Genomic DNA, 15,880 nt, shown 5'->3' with positions numbered 1-15,880 from the left:
TATATCCCCCCCTGAATCCGAGGCCGCTTAAGTCGATATCGCAATAACGCGCAGAAAGTTTTACACCCCTGTCGAGTATCACCAAGACACGCTAACCAAATAGGACACGTCGCACGGACATCGGAGCGCTACTATCTCGCATCTCCGCCCAGAGTCCGCCGATCAGCGACTGCCCACCGCGGGAAAACTTTCATTCCACCTTTCTTTCCCCCAATCCATCCGGAGCTTACGCCCGTCGTCGTCGTCATCATCAGCCATCTTCATCAGTCTATTTTATAGCATCAAAGACCAAATAAGACATAAAGAAAAAAAATAAAAATAAACAAGAACCCGGATAAAGAAGAGAAAAAAAAGAAGAAACACAGAAAAAAACAAAAATATGCCGCCAGGAAACCGGCCAAAAGAGATCCACACCAAACACCTCACCGAGCGCGAGCGCTTCCGCGTCCGGACCCTCTACTACGACGCCTCCATGAGCAAGAAGCGCATCGAGGAAGTAACCGGCTACTCCCTCAGCCAAATCCGCACCGCCATCCGCGCCAAGTCCTCCGCAATCCCACCGCGTTCCGGCCGTCCCAAAAAAGGTACCCTCGTCCACCCCTCCCCCCTTTTCTAGTCAACCCAACCCCTCCCCTTAGATATCTTAGGTTATGTAGTTAGGTTGTGTAGTTAGGTAACTAACCAATCACAGCAGGAAAAGACAACTCCGCAACTGACGACGCCGGCCCCTCCTCGGAAGGGTTCGCGTCGGAGGACTCGGCCCTGGTGCCCCGGAGTAACAGTCCTCAGGAAGCACTCCGCCCGCAGACCGCATCGCCTCTAGACCGGCTGCCGCCGGCGCTGCGGCGCTACATCTGGCAGCTAGTCCTGACATGTGCCCCTATGGCATGTCCATTATCCTGCGTATGGTGGGTCGAGAAGCTCCCGCAATACCCGTGGCTAGTCACGGGGGTATTCCCAGAGCACTGGGAGACGCACTGGCGGGAGTACCTCGAGCACCGGCAGCCCGCGGCGCGGTTGTTATGCCACCTAAACCGGGAGGCGCGGCAGGTTGTTCTCGACACCTTTGCGCCCGTGTGGTCTGAGGCCGGGCTTAGGATGTTAGGGTCCACCGTTAAGTTCCTATGGATCGACCCCCGGCACGACAAGATCTACTGCAAGGACGATGCTGCCGCTTTGCCGGATTTACTGGATAAGTCTCGAGCTGCTGTGCTACCAGATCTGAGCCATTTGCCTACTGGCCCTGCTGATAATAATAGTAATAACGGCAGCGGTGGCAGTATCCAAGGGTGAGCGCAAGGTACTGTCTTGATCTGTTTCCTGTCACTTTTCCCCATACTTAATGGAGGGGTTACTGCGTCGCAATTGTGAAATAACTCTTTGTTCGGGTCGTGAAGCATCATAATGACTTATAGAAACGCGTATAGATTTACCTACACAGGTACTAATGTCAGCGGCACTTTATTATCTTGCGTGCAAATACTACCAAGCCAATCAGACTTAATTGTGAGCTCGTCTAACAGATATATGCCTTGCCGGCCTACCTAGGTCCTAGTCTACCTCGAGGTATTGTAACCCAACAAATTCGCAATGAACTCCCCGCCAATGCAACCATGTCTCATAATCCACGACGCAAGAAATCGGGGTATATCAGGATCGTATGGTAGGTACCCATCAGTACTAATGCGAAGCTTGCCCACCGTTGATAGGAGACGCTTCGGCCGAGTCGAACGCTACACCCTCAATCATCTCAAAATCCTGACTCGCGCTCCGGGAATTATTAGCCTCAAGTTTATGACGCTGCGGCACATCAACTAGGTCATCTTTTATCTCATCTCGAACGTACGCAACGTAATACGGATCACCCGTCTCGTTTAGGTCGCTTAGCACAGCCTCTGTACCGCGGTTATCTTCCGTCACCGTCTCGTCGTTGTATCGATACCAGACATTGCGTTTGAAGTCTCGAATCCAGACCCAATAATGCCCCGCGGACGTACCACCGCGGTGACAGATTACAGCGTGGATACTGTATTTCTCCTTCTGCATGGCGTCGAAAATTGTCTCCTCTTTCTGGCGCAGGTCGAGAAGTTCTTTTCTAGTCATCTCATCAAAAGGCTCAGTGGCCTCCCAGGACATATCAGCGAACCTATCGCAGAACGAATGGTCAGTAAATGACACCGGGGCAGCTATCTTCTTGGATAGACCATATTCCAATGGCTCAGGTAGCTTGCGTTTCAGTCTCAAGTCATCAGAGAATGCTTGTTGCACATGCGCATCCTCGGCATTGTCGAGGGCCGACGTTACCATAGCCGCTATATCTTCAAAATCCGCTACCTTAAATTCCTTAGTCCATGTTAGCACTCTCATCACGCTTTAAACCAGATGTTGGGAATATCACGAACATTATACTGCTGAGACTGTGCAGGGACGTCTCGAACATCCTGCGAGGGTTTGGCCTCAAGTTCCTTTATGCGCTCCTTAAACGCCCACGACCTTTTCCGGGCAAGCCACACCGGCGATTCCTTCTCGGCCTCCATATAACGATCGAGGCATAAAGTCTCCGGTATGATAACAGGGTTCTTGTTCTTGCCCTTCGGTGTGCTTCTTTGGATGCAGATATGCAGAATGGGAGGGAGGGATCTAATGCTACTATAACGTGCGCGATCCCCGCTGTCGATTGGCTCATAAGCGAAGTACCGATCCAAGGCGGCAAACAATGTACATCGCACATTGTTTGCTCCGCCCGTGTTACCAGCCGTCCCCTCCGGCGCTTGGATGGCTTCCTCTGGATACGCTGTGATCCACCGCTCCGGAACAATCTCGACGTTCAACGGATTCTCTTCTAGGTAAGAGACTAGATCGCTAGCCGAGTTTCCCTTCCTAGTCTTGACAGTATAATTAACTATTGTAGTGAAGAACGTCTCCGTAATCTTGTCTGCTTGCAACTCCGGCTTTTCCGGCATGGGGCCGTCCGGACGAATTGCCCGCATGAAATGTTCAAGTATATTGCCGATAATTTCTCCGACATCCTGCTGCTCCGTCCCTGATCTATCCGAGCGTTCTAGCTGACGCGAAACTTCTGCCATTTTATCATCGAGGGTCCAGGATTCAATTGAATCTTGCATCTTGACATCGTCTTGAGACTGCAGAATAACGGGAGCATTGTCATCCGGGGTTTCCAACTGAACGTACGACATCGGTACGTCTCCCCCGTCATCAACCAGCGTTTGAGAACTCCGTGAACTAGCCATTTCAAGTTTATCATTCACCGACTCTACTGTGATGCTCACCGTGTCGTTTGTCACTCCATTCGCTGTATCGGGATTATCCTTGGAGAACACTGGGGGTGCTGGCGACGGGCGTGCTGGCAGCGGCGGGGGGATATTCTGGGATCGCCGATCCAGAATGTCTCTGGCTGACGATAGTGCAGTGTTCGCAAGTTTCTGCGAAGGCTGCGCGGCGGCTTCAGTAGTTGTTTGTAAATCGGTAAATAACCCCTGAAGCATCTCGACAACTGTCTATAGGTCAGCACCTCCTAACAAATATAGCAAATGATAGGTCGCTCACACTGCCTGGCAACGATGGCTTCTTCGATATTAACGCTAGTGCCGTTTCCTCCCGTCCGACGTTGTCCAACCGTCTCCTCGTCAAGGTCAAGCTTTACCGAGTCGAAATTCAGAACTATGTCGCGTATGATCTTGACGTTATAGAAATATTGTAAAAGACTATTTAAGTAGCACGTGTTGCCGATGTTTTTTAGACCAGGAGGTGTATTAATGGAGTTTCCTGGTATTGGTGACGCGTGAGGTTGGGATGTTAGCATCGGTGCATACCCAGTCATCTTGACAAATTCGGCAATCTGCTGCAGCTCTGCGGCTTCTTCAGGTTTATCTTGCTGTCGCTTAAGTTCAGATAGGACATCGACAGCTTCAACGATCTTAGTTTTGTCTGCGTTTTCGTCCTAGTGTGATATTAGAAAGACACCAAGTAGAAGCATCAAAGATAGATACTTACCTGCACCCGCTGTTGGACAAAGCCCCGAATAATCTCCGCCGTCCAGTCCGACTCCACACCCAGGAGTTTTGTTGCCGAGGAAATGCTCATTCTTCTCCCCAAAACGTTAGGAAGCGATGTCATGAGTCCTGGCTCCCCTGTTGTCCTTGAAGCTTTGGGGTCAATTTCCCTCACAAGATCCCTTCCCAGGTAGCTACCAATGGCCTCGAGATGTTGTTGGGCTTGGGCCTTGAACTCATCAGTCCTATCATATTTAGCCATCTCGTAGTACTTCGTCAAAAACCAATCCGACGTCGTGTCATCATGGGGAGAGGCATGGAAGAACGCAAAAGCTTCCTGCACTCTCATGTCAATAGGGGATGTCTCGTCGAACCGTGACCTGTACATGATTATCTCAGTCGATGCATCATCACTACGATTCTGAATGCAGCGCAGGGCGGCATCTAGATATTCGTCGCGGTACCTGGGGCGCAGTCCAGCTAGAAGAATAGCAGCCCAGCTGAAATATAGAGGCGGGTACATTGCTAAACAGCCTAGTAGGGCCAAGTCTGGTTCTGTGACTGTAGAGATATTCGCGTCGACAGGCCCGTTAGGAAAGTCTCCTTGAAATACCTGCAGTAGTTTATCCCAAGCAGGGACTGTTGCATCGCTGATAAGGATGTCAAGCTCTACCTGCGCATCCTCCATCCGAGCTCGTAGCGTTCGGACTGGGGTCGGGTTCTGTTCCTTGTTAGGGGGGGTAATGAGCCAACATGGCTCGCCGGTCTCTGCGTCTGCTCCTTCGCAAAACCCTAAATATTTCAGGAGGTCATCGAAATCACTACCCATACACACGGAGAACTTCTTGTTGCGCTTGTTAATCCTTAATGGCTGATCACTAATAGACTGGAGTGAGTCTGTAAGGTATCTGCGGAGTATAGTCTCTGATTTCATGGTTGGTACTTCGTTGAAGTCCGAGTATCGCTCTGGATCGCTCTCCTTTGCGAAGATCAGATTGCGTGTAGTTCGGTCATTGTCATAGAACTTATCCACGTCTTCCGGCGGAATCCTATGAGGTAGTACGGATATCTCCACGTTGAATAGGCATTGATCAGCTACGCAGATGTACCGAGCATAACCAACGGTGTCATCATAAATTGCCCGGTTTTCCCTAAGGTCCTCCGCAGATTTTCGACAACAAGGAACGAGCATATGATGGCGATGCTCGTCATTATACGGCTGAACAGGGTTGAAATTGCTCTGAACATGGAAATGGTAGCGGCATCGACAACAAACAGTAGAAACAAAGCAGATATTTGAGTCTTGGAATGACTGGGTTGCGACCAACTGCATTTCGTGACTTGTGCAATGAAAGTTAAAGTCAAGATCCGGTAACTGGGAACCAAGGAACTGACGAAACAAGCGAGGAGATGTGAGAGCTTAGATTTATCAGCATGGCTTCATCAAATCAGAACAGCTTTGCAGGCACGTATAAAAACTCACGTTGAGGATTTGGTAGGTGTTGTAGACTACGTATCGCTACCGACTGGAGTTGGCGGAGCTCTGCCGCATCATCTAGCTCGCCGATAGAGGCCATGATATCAACTAATCCCTCGAAGGCATGTAATCTAAGAGGCGGGAGTTGATTAGAGTGAACAGCTTGATTCAACCTGAGGGTAATTGCTGTAAAAGGGTAGAGAAGGTCGGGAATTTAGGTAGCAAACAGTAACTAAAGTATAGGTAGGCATGAGGAGACGCAGAAATATCAAAATCGTAGACCAACCTCGTAAGATATAGAATAGAGTCAACATGAGTACTCTACTTGCAACGCAAAGTTTATCTCTAGCTTAGGACGACGTCACCCTAGCCTGTTGGTTTATATATCGGACGTGAGTAGGGCTGGTCGCAGTCCCTAGAATATGTGCGTTAGCGGAAGACATATAGCTGACATATAGTTATAGTAAAAGATTAAAGTAAAAGCGAGTCCAGGACCAAGTTCTTCCTCCTTGCCTCGAGTACACTTGTACGCTCAAGCTCCATATATAGTTCCTTTAGCCCTTATCTGGGGTCTGGGGTCTGGGGTATAGGGCCGCTTTCATGACAGAAAGGGGTCAAGTTCGACTATTTCTCCTTTTCCTCCCAACAGATGGATCAAACCCAGTTCTAATCCATAGAGTTCGTCGATGACAGTCCAACATCTAGTACCGAGATCCCGGGATAGGTGCCAACTATTTAACGCCCCCGGACGGCCATCATAAGCACATGCCGAAGTCAAACTCAGTAGGCAGCTGTAAGAGCATAACCTGGAGATAAAGTCATCCTAGTTAAAAGTAGACCTACAGTCTCCAGTCTCCAGCCTTCAGCCGAAAATATTGAACGGAGCTGTGACTAAGAATTGAGGCAGACAATCCTCTAGGGGGTCTATTCCTGCTCACAAAAGTGAAGAACACAAAATAAAAGAACTAAGAATATCCGTACCTTGGATAGAAGGATGCGATGTTCTCATAACTAAACAAGTATGGTTCAACTGGTCACACAGATGGCGTTAGAATTAGGATGAGACGAAAAGAATAAAGGCATAAACTCACAGTTGCATCCCAGTGCACTCGATCAACGATCAATGATCTCAGGTCAAATCAAGACAGGGACCTAAAAAAAGAATCGGGGGCGATAAAAAAAAGAAAAGCAAAGAAATAAATGCGACGCAAAGCGCAAAACGCACGTAAACGATGCTCCAGGCAATCCTCAACAGAGAAGGCGCGCGTAAGATAGAGAGAGGTTGTAGCTTAAGTGATTCCCTACATGTATTCAGATAAAGGCTGAGGAAGCTCCATAAGGGAAGATGCGTAGTCCTCGAGTTTGGAGGCAACTGAGTTATGCGCTAGTTCTTAGGTTAGGATCATCACCTGGGCAGTAAGCTTTCTGAGGATTACCAAAGCAGCTCCAAGGTACATACCAAAAGACCGTGCCACTTGCCTTGGGGTTTTGCTGGGGCTTATCGCTTATCTCGGGTACCAGAATCTTCCGCCACGGCGCCACCATGGAAAACAATCAATCAGGCGGGTCTACGAAGTACCTGACGTCTTTGTTTCACCCTTGTGCGCCTTGTGCCGCATAAAGCATTGAACCAATCGGCAAATCTCCGGTAATACAGAGCTGTCAACTTACATTATGTACTCTACTTCGTACCTCTAGTGGGCGTACTCCTTTTATTCTCAATCACCCAATGCGCGTCTATAGCACATGGGACTATACCTAAGAAGACCTGATCAGATCCAGCGTATACTTGATATATGTGTATACATTTAAAGTATAATATCTCCCCTAAGGCAATCAATCCTATGTAGCGGACCCTATAAGTTATAACCAGCTCAACACCTCCCCAGAATCTTATACGTTCTTCTTAAACCTACATACATTTGGGGATTTTACAGTTTACCTTGGAAGTACTTAGTTAGGTAGATATCTACTAACAGATAATTGTATTCGACTATTAAAAAAAACTTTACTATATATCGGTACTGCACGGCCGAAAAGATAATATATATTATTCTAAAGCGTAACTACTTTAAATAGAAGCATTATAATAACACAACCAAGTAGTTAACATAACGGAGCTAACTTTCATAAAGGTATATGTAGTAGAGACAAAGCTTTGGCAACGAGTAATATGCACCTAGATACATATTTTAGTATTTCATGTATATTTGAGTTTGAAGCAATGCGGAAAAAGCGATGAGAGTCAAGGGACTTGCATAGTTCTCGTATTGACGGTTAAGTCTCGTATTTACGGTTAAATTACCAAAGCCAAGGTAGCGTGTAGCTCAAAAAAATGTATATCTCTCCCAACAAAAATTGCATATATAAAAAGAAAGGCATATCCCCTATTGTGTGAAGAATTTCTGCAAACCACCACCTACACAAATTATCAACCATCAACAGTCAGCTATCACCATATCAACCATCAGTATCGCTTTTCTACCGCAAGTGAAAACTATCTAGGTACCTTCTAGGTGTCCGTTTATCTATTCAACTCAAAAACGCGACAAACTGTAGCCTAAGACACTATATCGACTAGTTATCCATCACGTCAACTTCAACTGATTAATTTGCTACCACAATTCATCACTAAACTTTTACCTATTCAATTCTAAAATACGGTAAATAGTTACTATTATACCGTTATCATGGCTATCAAAACTCGCTTCCTAATACTCTCCGACACACACGGAGAGAATGTATCCAACATACAACACATTGGCGCCGATGTAGCTATCCACTGCGGCGACCTTACCGAAGAATCAAAAATCGATGAATTCAAAACAACTCTTCAACTTCTTCGGAGCATCGATGCGCCGCTCAAGTTAGTTATTGCAGGAAATCACGACTTTACTGCTGACATACCACTATTTAAGAACAAAGTCGCCTCAAACCCAGACTTACAGCCAGAGGAAGTAGAAAGGTTTTATGGGGGCTTTGGCGAAATACGTCAGCTTTTCGAGGACGCAAAAAGCGACGGGGTGGTTTTCTTGGAAGAGGGCACACACCGCTTCGAGTTGGGAAATGGGGCAAAGTTAACAGTCTACGCCAGCCCCTATACACCGTCACTAAGTGACTGGGGTTTCCAATATAGTCCTCAAGAAGGACATAACTTTGCTATCGAGAAAGGGGTTGATATAGCAATAACCCACGGCCCACCCCACGGGATAATGGATCTTACCGACTCACGACGCAGGACAGGGTGTCCCCAACTTTTCGGTTCTATCGCTCGAGCCCGCCCAAAACTACACTGCTTTGGTCATATTCACGAAGGATGGGGAGCAAAGCTGGCCACCTGGAGAGAAAACATCAGCGAAGTACCATCACATTTCACCGACATCGACAATGAACAATCGGCAGTAATCGGGAAGCTATCAAATCTAAATAGCTCTAAATTCGACACTCCCGAAATAGGGGAGGAAAAATCGAAGAAAAGGGCGGTTCTTAGCCACGAAGGATGTATTAAAACTAGCCACTGCACTGGTGACGAGAATCCGCTCAGGGCCGGCTCACAGACGCTCTTCGTGAATGCAGCAATTCAAGGAGCCACGGAAGAATACCCTATGCATGTACCCTGGTTAGTCGACCTTGAAATGCCGGAGTCATTCTTATAAAGATTGGGTATACAGAAGTTATAAGAGCGTGTCTATTGCACGTGTTTTATTTTGGAATCTCGGCGAAGTGGTAAACATCCTAGACACATCCTACTGGACAACGAGGACAACGAATCAATCTAGCAGAAACCAAAGAACACCGATCCTATGTAACAGACGCTGAAGGGCCCTAACCCATCAGGGAGACAACGGAATGGTGTCGTAAGACACCAGTTAGACGACATCTATCTACCCCCTCGTCAGCAACACGGCCACAACGTCTACAATCACTTCGTATAGTCCTTCGATCTCGACAACTATACATTATTATTTGGGACTTTAACACCATCCTCAGCAACGCCCTTCAGCAAACACTCACGATCCCCCATATCCCACATAACACCGACCATCAAACCATTTGGGCTTTCGATTAGTTTTCACAACAACCTACACTTATAAACTCAGACCCCAACAAACACTTCGTTGAAAATGAACTACACCGTCGAAGCAACAGCGTGTTCTTATTTCGGCAAAAGTAAGGACTTTTACACACAAATTATACAACACCCCTATACAACACCCAAAAACACAAATAATTCCGAATTATTCGCCAGGACCGAAATATCCACTTTCCGGTTACATAAACTACCTTCTAACCACTCAGCCACACACATGGAGTGGTGGTTAAACATACTTAACACAATTGGACTCGAATCCAGCATAGTCAACCAAAAAGGGCACAACACAAGTTTTCCCCTCAAGCACTACCAGGCACTGAAAGTAATTCCAACTCGGTTATGAGAAGGCGTATTTAACAGTTTCCTCCCTGATTCAAGCCGGCTACCTAGTGCCGGCGCTAATCGGATATAGTAATGCTATGGGCAGGTAGGGGCTGTGGGATGCTATAGGCAGGAAGTGGAGGATCTCTCTGTCAGATGACAAGGATTACGATAGGCGTATGACGTGATAAGGGTTCTAAAATTTAGGTTGAAGCTATCTACCAGCTAGTCATTCGTTATGTTATATATAAGGGAACCTTGGTTCCCTCATAGATTTAGGAGAAAGCAGGCGTTAATAACACTGAAAATTATATATGTTCTATAAGCTATTCACCAGCTAGTCACCTGTCACTCCGTAGTGGTCACATACCAAGGGCTGCTCATGACACTCTCCGACTCAGGTTTTTCCTTGGGCACTGCCGGGCATTAATGAAGGTGATTCCCGAGTCGTCATAAGAAGGCGTGCTCGACGGTTTTTTTCCTGATCAAAGTCGGCTACCTGGCACCGGCGCTAGGTAGAGCAATGCTATAGGCAGGAGGGGATGGAATGCAGAGGCAGGAAGTGGATGATCTCTTATGACAGGCGAAACTCTAGCTCTGTCTCCCTTGAAGGAAGTACTCTAGACGTCTTAAGGCGCTATAGATACGCTCGCTGTAGCTACCTAGCTTATAGCAACAATAGACGTTAACCTTATCGTCATCATCACCAACCACTCAGCCACTTGAATCCCGGTGCTCGAATCGTAATTTATACAAAATACGTCGGTATATAAGTATCCTGAAAATATTCCGATTTTGAACATATGTGTTCTAAAATAAAAGACAGTATTACGCAATAACTTCAATTATGCATTTACAAATTATCCATACCGAACGCTTACTATAGGCAGGATATTATAGGAGTTAGGCTTAGATTGGGAATCGAAATAAAGGATACTCAATTATAGAATATTTAGGCCGTTATATTTGGGCTGTTGTAGTGCGTAATATTGTGAAGCTTTGTGACTAAAACTCTTATAATATTCAAACGTAGATAATATTAGGTTAGGTACATATATGTGTTGAATACCTACATGTAGTCAACCTTTCAGTCTTGCGCTCCCTCTAATTTCCAACTATACCTGGTTTAAAGGAAGGATATGCTGGCGAACACGTCGCTTAGACCTTGCTCTACACGTTAGCGAAGGAAAGCCGTAAAATGTATAGCAAAGTAGTAGCAACCCAAGCTTCTCTAAACAGCTTGTTTGATACATGTATTTATATGCTAGCTGTAGTCCTGTATTCCTCGTCGATGCTGATTATCTTTCTGTATGCATCATCATTCATAGATGTATTTATACTCTGGTTTGGTTATCCCAACGACCCATCTACCCTAGACCTCCCCAACTCGGCTTTATATTTGTCTCCAGTGAGTTGAGTTGCCAATATGTCTTTAGTTGTACAATGCAGAAGTGTGCTTACTGGCCAATTATCTGAATGTATGTAGGAACTCTGCGATGCCTCTCTCGTCTGTTACCTCCGAAACATGCCGAAGTCCAACATCACCATCGCCGCACCACTGCGCGAGGCACTCGTCCAGTGCTTTCGCGCGGCCACCCGCCTCGTCCGGCCCGAACGGCGCCGTCAACTAGTTTTAGTTGGCGGCGCAGCCAGCATTGCCCACTCTTCAGTATAGAATACGGAAGACGTGGATGTTGCGGCTCCTCCCGAAGCACTAATAGACATCTGGGAGGCTATTACGGCCGGCGCCCTTAATTTCAGCTTCGAGTCCGTTGCGTCCAAGTTGAACTTGTTGAGATTAAGGGCCGTGACGGTGGTCGATCGTGGGAGCGATGGTGAGGTTGATGACTTTCGATGGCTGTTGTAGGAGGTGGCTAGGGAGTCTCGTCTCGGGAGCTTGGCTCGTTTACTTCTTGGTGCGGTTTTGGGCGGTTTTGGGCGGTTTTGGGCGGTTACAATACAGCGTCGGCTATTCGGCTTTTACAAGTCGATTTGGTAGAAGTATATAATCACGTGCGACCCACTTGAACGAAACAAAAAAAAGGGCCCGGAACAATTTGGAAGATTACAATCCGATCAAGCTCAAAAGCTTGGAGCCGCTAGTCAAACGACCTGACCTACATAACATAACCTGAGGTTCTTCTCCCTCACATAATTACCTACATCAACTCTTCTCTACAATCCTCGAGTCCCATCCCGAAACCAGCCTCCTTCGGGCTTGAGTCAAGATGGCGAATCCATATTCCGTCCAGGCCGATCCGAAGGAGCACCACTTCCACCAGCGCGATGCCATCAAGTCGGGCATAAAAGGCGCTCTGATCGGCGGAGGTGCTGGCTTTGTTGCCTCGGCCGTGCAGAATTCCCTCGCGAAGCGCAATGTCGGCGTCTGGGGCGTTTTTAGCAGGACTGGTGGCACTATTGCTATGTTCAGTACGTCTTTTTCTGGTCCAATTGGAAGCTGTAGACGATAGAGAGCTGTTGTTGCGACTGGGAAGCTGACTTGCAACCCACCACAGCTGCCCTCGGTACCGTGTATACATTCTCCAAAGATGCCGCTGCCAACTTAAGAGAGAAGGATGACACACTGAACGTGACAATCGCCTCTTTCCTCGGTGGTGCCACGATCGGTCTCAGATGTACGTTTTCCACCATCCCCAATCCTGTTTTGCAGTTGTCGTCCTCGCCATGCTAATTTTCGCTGAAATAATCAGCCGGCCGCATCCCTCCTATCCTCGGCTATGGTGCTGCCTTCTCTGTCATCATGTCCGCCTTCGAATATACAGGCGGCAGCCTACGCGGCGGGTCCCGCACCGAGGTCTCCAGTATGGACGAGTACGACCGCAAGGAGTACTTGCGGAAGAACCGACGGCGGCCCATTGAGGAGACCATCTCTGACATTGGAGAAGGGAGAGGTACTTACACTATACCACGCCATACCTTGCTATTTTATCATAGTATGGCTATTACTGAAGAAGCACACTAACAAAATTCAACCTTACAGGCATCAAACCGCCGGGCTACGAGGAGCGCAGGCGACAGCGTCTAAAGGAGAAGTACGGCGTTGACATCAACCCCGTTTCAGCAAACGCGTAATAAGCAGATACATTCTGCAATCATATCTTCAGGCCAGACGCCTGGGAGCGAATACTGCCTACTGAGGAGCTCCTATGAAAACACTGCTGACAAGTCGCGCCTATTATTAAAGCGACAACAATTATACGGGCTCTACGGTAAGTATAAAAGACCACAAACAGGAGGGATACCTGTACATATAGAATCGCATATCCTCATGTGTTCTAACCAACTTCCACTTCCATACAAATGGTACATTGGTGAACTAGCTTTCGCCGAAGACACAGACCTTGACCCTGTGGTAAGTCAACCATCCTCTCATTTTCTCTTACCATCCCGCCTTTCTATGATGAATTTCTCTTTAAGAGGCTGTTTATGACTCGTGTTTCACGAATATGATTCATCCAACACACCATTGTTCTATCTTTCCTGATTATTGTCTGGCACGCAAAATTCCTGTTACTCGAAGCTGTTATGTGGAACCGAGACTAACACGTACATTTCTAGATCACTCCTCATATCTCTCGTGCTTGTATATCGATACCCAAAAATAGTAATTTTTATTAATGCCAGTTGGTTTGTTCACATTCCGACTTTAGGGAATCCCTGCCAAAACAATAAACGCCTAAATCCTAGCTAGTCCACTGTCCTCGTAAAATAATTCCAAGAGGGTATGCAATTCTATATATACAAGCTACTCCGTAAAAAGAAAAAAAGGCTTATTCCATGATGCACTGCTGCAAATAACTGCATGCCCATACAAACCTTATGGAACCACTTGGTCCCGCGACTTGTCAAACTTCCAGAAATCAGTAGTTATAACTATAATAACTATTCTATACGGCTCAACTCGGACGAATCTCTCTAAGCAATTCTTCGAAAACATACCTATGAAGCAAGCACATTGTAACGAGGCTTTGAGATATACTCAGTAGAAACTTTGCAAATCCGGTCCGGGGCCGCCCACAGGCCGTGACTGCGTCGGGGGTCCTCCTGGAGCCGACCATTGCCCTTGCTGCGGGAATGGCTGGCCGTACTGCGGAGCAATCGGCAGAGGAGGCTGAAGTTGAGGCGGGCCGCCTTGTAACGAGGGGAAAGTGTCGTCGTACGAGACTGTCGACGAGTTGAAGCCACTCTGAGGGTTCTCACGTGTCTCCACGTCGTCTAACGAGCGATAACCATGTGCTCCACCTCTACCGCCTCTTCCTGAACCCTTGAACCCTCCTCGACCACCGCCGCGGTTACCTCTGGAGGCACCGCCACCCCTGTAGCCACCTCGACCACGGTTGTCGCCTCCTCCGCCTCGTCCTTGATGGGCTGAAGTATGATAATCACGGGCGTTATTGCCGAAATTGCTACCGTGTTGACGCGGATGGCGATCCTCATCGCCTGGGAACTTGCGCTTCGAGCCCCTGTGTGAGAATCTCTCCTGCTGGCTGTCATACTGGTGGTCTCCGTCTTGGTCTTCTCGCTCGATGCGAAGCATGTATTTCTCGCCCACCGTTGTCTCGAAGACGAAGGATTTCTCGGGCGGTATTGGCTGCCAGTTCCGGATCTTATTAACGTCCGGCGGGCGGGCCCCTCTTCTCAAGCCTAGGACGACAGAGGGCGACGGGTTGTCCGTGTGGTAAGTAGCATTGGCAGGCACAGGCCTCACGCGCGCCGCCCAGATGTTACCCTGAATGGAACCAATATCAACAACTTCCCACTTCATCTTGGAGTTCATGCCGCCAATCTTGTCGAGGATGGGCTTCGGGCAGGGACGCGGAGTGATAAGGATGGTGTTAGCAAGATACTTCAAATCTGTAATCTCCGGCACCTGCGAATTTAGAAGCTTGATAAGCCGTTTCGTGTCGGCTGGCGCAATCATGTAACTCGTGAAAAACACGGTCTTCTTGATGGCTAGACGCCCGCTGCGCGCACTTCCCGCTCGGGTTTTGACCAGTTCGTTGTGAACATTGATAAGATGTTGGACTTCGGCTACCTCGACAACAGGGTCGAGAGTAGTAGACAGCTCAGTAACTGGGATGACCTCGGCGATAATTGAAGGTTGTCCAAGACTGATTCGCTGTGCATTGTAGTCGGCCAGGAAGTCGCGAAAGCCGGCAACGTGTTTTGGGCGGTCTTCGTAAATGCGTATCTCCATCGCCGCTTTGTAAGTTCCCATTACCGCCCTAAGGAAGACCTGTTTAAAATTCATGGTACTCGAAAATCGCTCGTTGTTGGGACCAACAGAGGGCTTCAGACCAATTAAGTCGAATTCCAGGCCTTTGCTCGCAACGATTCGCTTTATGAGTTGGGAGAACCCATGCTCAGAACGTCCCGTCAATAGGACACAGAGGGCATCGCTCTGCTTCATGCTCAGACGAACCAGCTCCACAATCTTCTCGTTCCACCAACCATTCCAAGCTCGCTTCTCTTCATGCTCTACGCCTTCGCCAGTCGCAGCTAATATCCTCGAGTCGTGCCACCAGCCGCCGTTGACAAAAACATCAGGGGTGCCTAATAGGCCTAGAGTCGAGCCGTTCCATATCTTGGGGTTGGGTAGAGGGGTTTGGAATACTGGAGTCGTTTATGGTTAGTTGTGGAAGGGATAGGGAGGTGAATATATGGGAAGGCGAACGGGTATTATCAAAGTCGTAAACATGGACAGTAGTAATTTCATTAACGGCTAAAGTTTACTGTTAGCAGGAAACACTATAAACACCGTATATATATATATATATATATGAGGTTTATCTTGGAGACGTACGAGGCAGCTTCTTATTTTGAATAGACCAACGACTAAGAGACGTGAGGGTATAGCCGTGACCAGCGCGGCCAGCTTGCTCGAGCGCCATGTTGGAGCGTAGGCGTAGGCGCGTGGGTAGTCGGAGATTGCGCGGCATACACGATTAATTAAAG

General features: G+C 47.7%; 6 protein-coding genes across 6 annotated transcripts; 4 read left to right on the top strand and 2 right to left on the bottom strand.

The window, feature by feature from the left end:
* Positions 1 to 379: 379 nt before the first annotated feature.
* Positions 380 to 1,293, top strand: F4817DRAFT_360220 (uncharacterized protein; the record flags this gene model as incomplete). Its single annotated transcript, XM_049306253.1, has 2 exons — positions 380 to 584; positions 692 to 1,293. 2 exons carry the CDS (start codon positions 380 to 382, stop codon positions 1,291 to 1,293), a joined length of 807 nt encoding a protein of 268 aa, XP_049156878.1.
* Positions 1,294 to 1,486: 193 nt separating this feature from the next.
* F4817DRAFT_190273 (cysteine proteinase) lies at positions 1,487 to 5,861 on the bottom strand. Its single transcript, XM_049298457.1, has 6 exons — positions 5,777 to 5,861; positions 5,497 to 5,621; positions 4,015 to 5,432; positions 3,568 to 3,961; positions 2,403 to 3,514; positions 1,487 to 2,334 (listed from the first exon to the last, which is right to left on the bottom strand). The coding sequence occupies exons 2-6, from the start codon at positions 5,588 to 5,590 to the stop codon at positions 1,681 to 1,683; spliced, it is 3,672 nt and encodes a 1,223-aa protein (XP_049156877.1). The 5' UTR covers positions 5,591 to 5,621; positions 5,777 to 5,861; the 3' UTR covers positions 1,487 to 1,680.
* A 2,319-nt stretch (positions 5,862 to 8,180) lies between these two features.
* On the top strand, positions 8,181 to 9,146 carry F4817DRAFT_366976 (Metallo-dependent phosphatase; the record flags this gene model as incomplete). The annotated part of the gene is made up of 1 exon (XM_049307060.1): positions 8,181 to 9,146. The coding sequence occupies one exon, from the start codon at positions 8,181 to 8,183 to the stop codon at positions 9,144 to 9,146; it is 966 nt and encodes a 321-aa protein (XP_049156876.1).
* Positions 9,147 to 11,400: 2,254 nt separating this feature from the next.
* On the top strand, positions 11,401 to 11,771 carry F4817DRAFT_318065 (uncharacterized protein; the record flags this gene model as incomplete). The annotated part of the gene is made up of 2 exons (XM_049300888.1): positions 11,401 to 11,526; positions 11,580 to 11,771. The coding sequence occupies 2 exons, from the start codon at positions 11,401 to 11,403 to the stop codon at positions 11,769 to 11,771; spliced, it is 318 nt and encodes a 105-aa protein (XP_049156875.1).
* A 361-nt stretch (positions 11,772 to 12,132) lies between these two features.
* On the top strand, positions 12,133 to 12,997 carry F4817DRAFT_360217 (uncharacterized protein; the record flags this gene model as incomplete). Its single annotated transcript, XM_049306252.1, has 4 exons — positions 12,133 to 12,334; positions 12,421 to 12,540; positions 12,616 to 12,816; positions 12,906 to 12,997. 4 exons carry the CDS (start codon positions 12,133 to 12,135, stop codon positions 12,995 to 12,997), a joined length of 615 nt encoding a protein of 204 aa, XP_049156874.1.
* A 907-nt stretch (positions 12,998 to 13,904) lies between these two features.
* Positions 13,905 to 15,816, bottom strand: F4817DRAFT_318063 (uncharacterized protein; the record flags this gene model as incomplete). The annotated part of the gene is made up of 3 exons (XM_049300887.1): positions 13,905 to 15,538; positions 15,600 to 15,647; positions 15,729 to 15,816. 3 exons carry the CDS (start codon positions 15,814 to 15,816, stop codon positions 13,905 to 13,907), a joined length of 1,770 nt encoding a protein of 589 aa, XP_049156873.1.
* Between the last annotated feature and the right edge of the window lie 64 nt (positions 15,817 to 15,880).

This window comes from Daldinia loculata (genome assembly GCF_022478755.1).
Source record: "Daldinia loculata strain CBS 113971 unplaced genomic scaffold F4817scaffold_42, whole genome shotgun sequence".
Classification (NCBI taxonomy): Eukaryota; Fungi; Ascomycota; class Sordariomycetes; order Xylariales; family Hypoxylaceae; genus Daldinia; species Daldinia loculata.
This window is presented reverse-complemented; position numbering and strand designations above follow the sequence as displayed.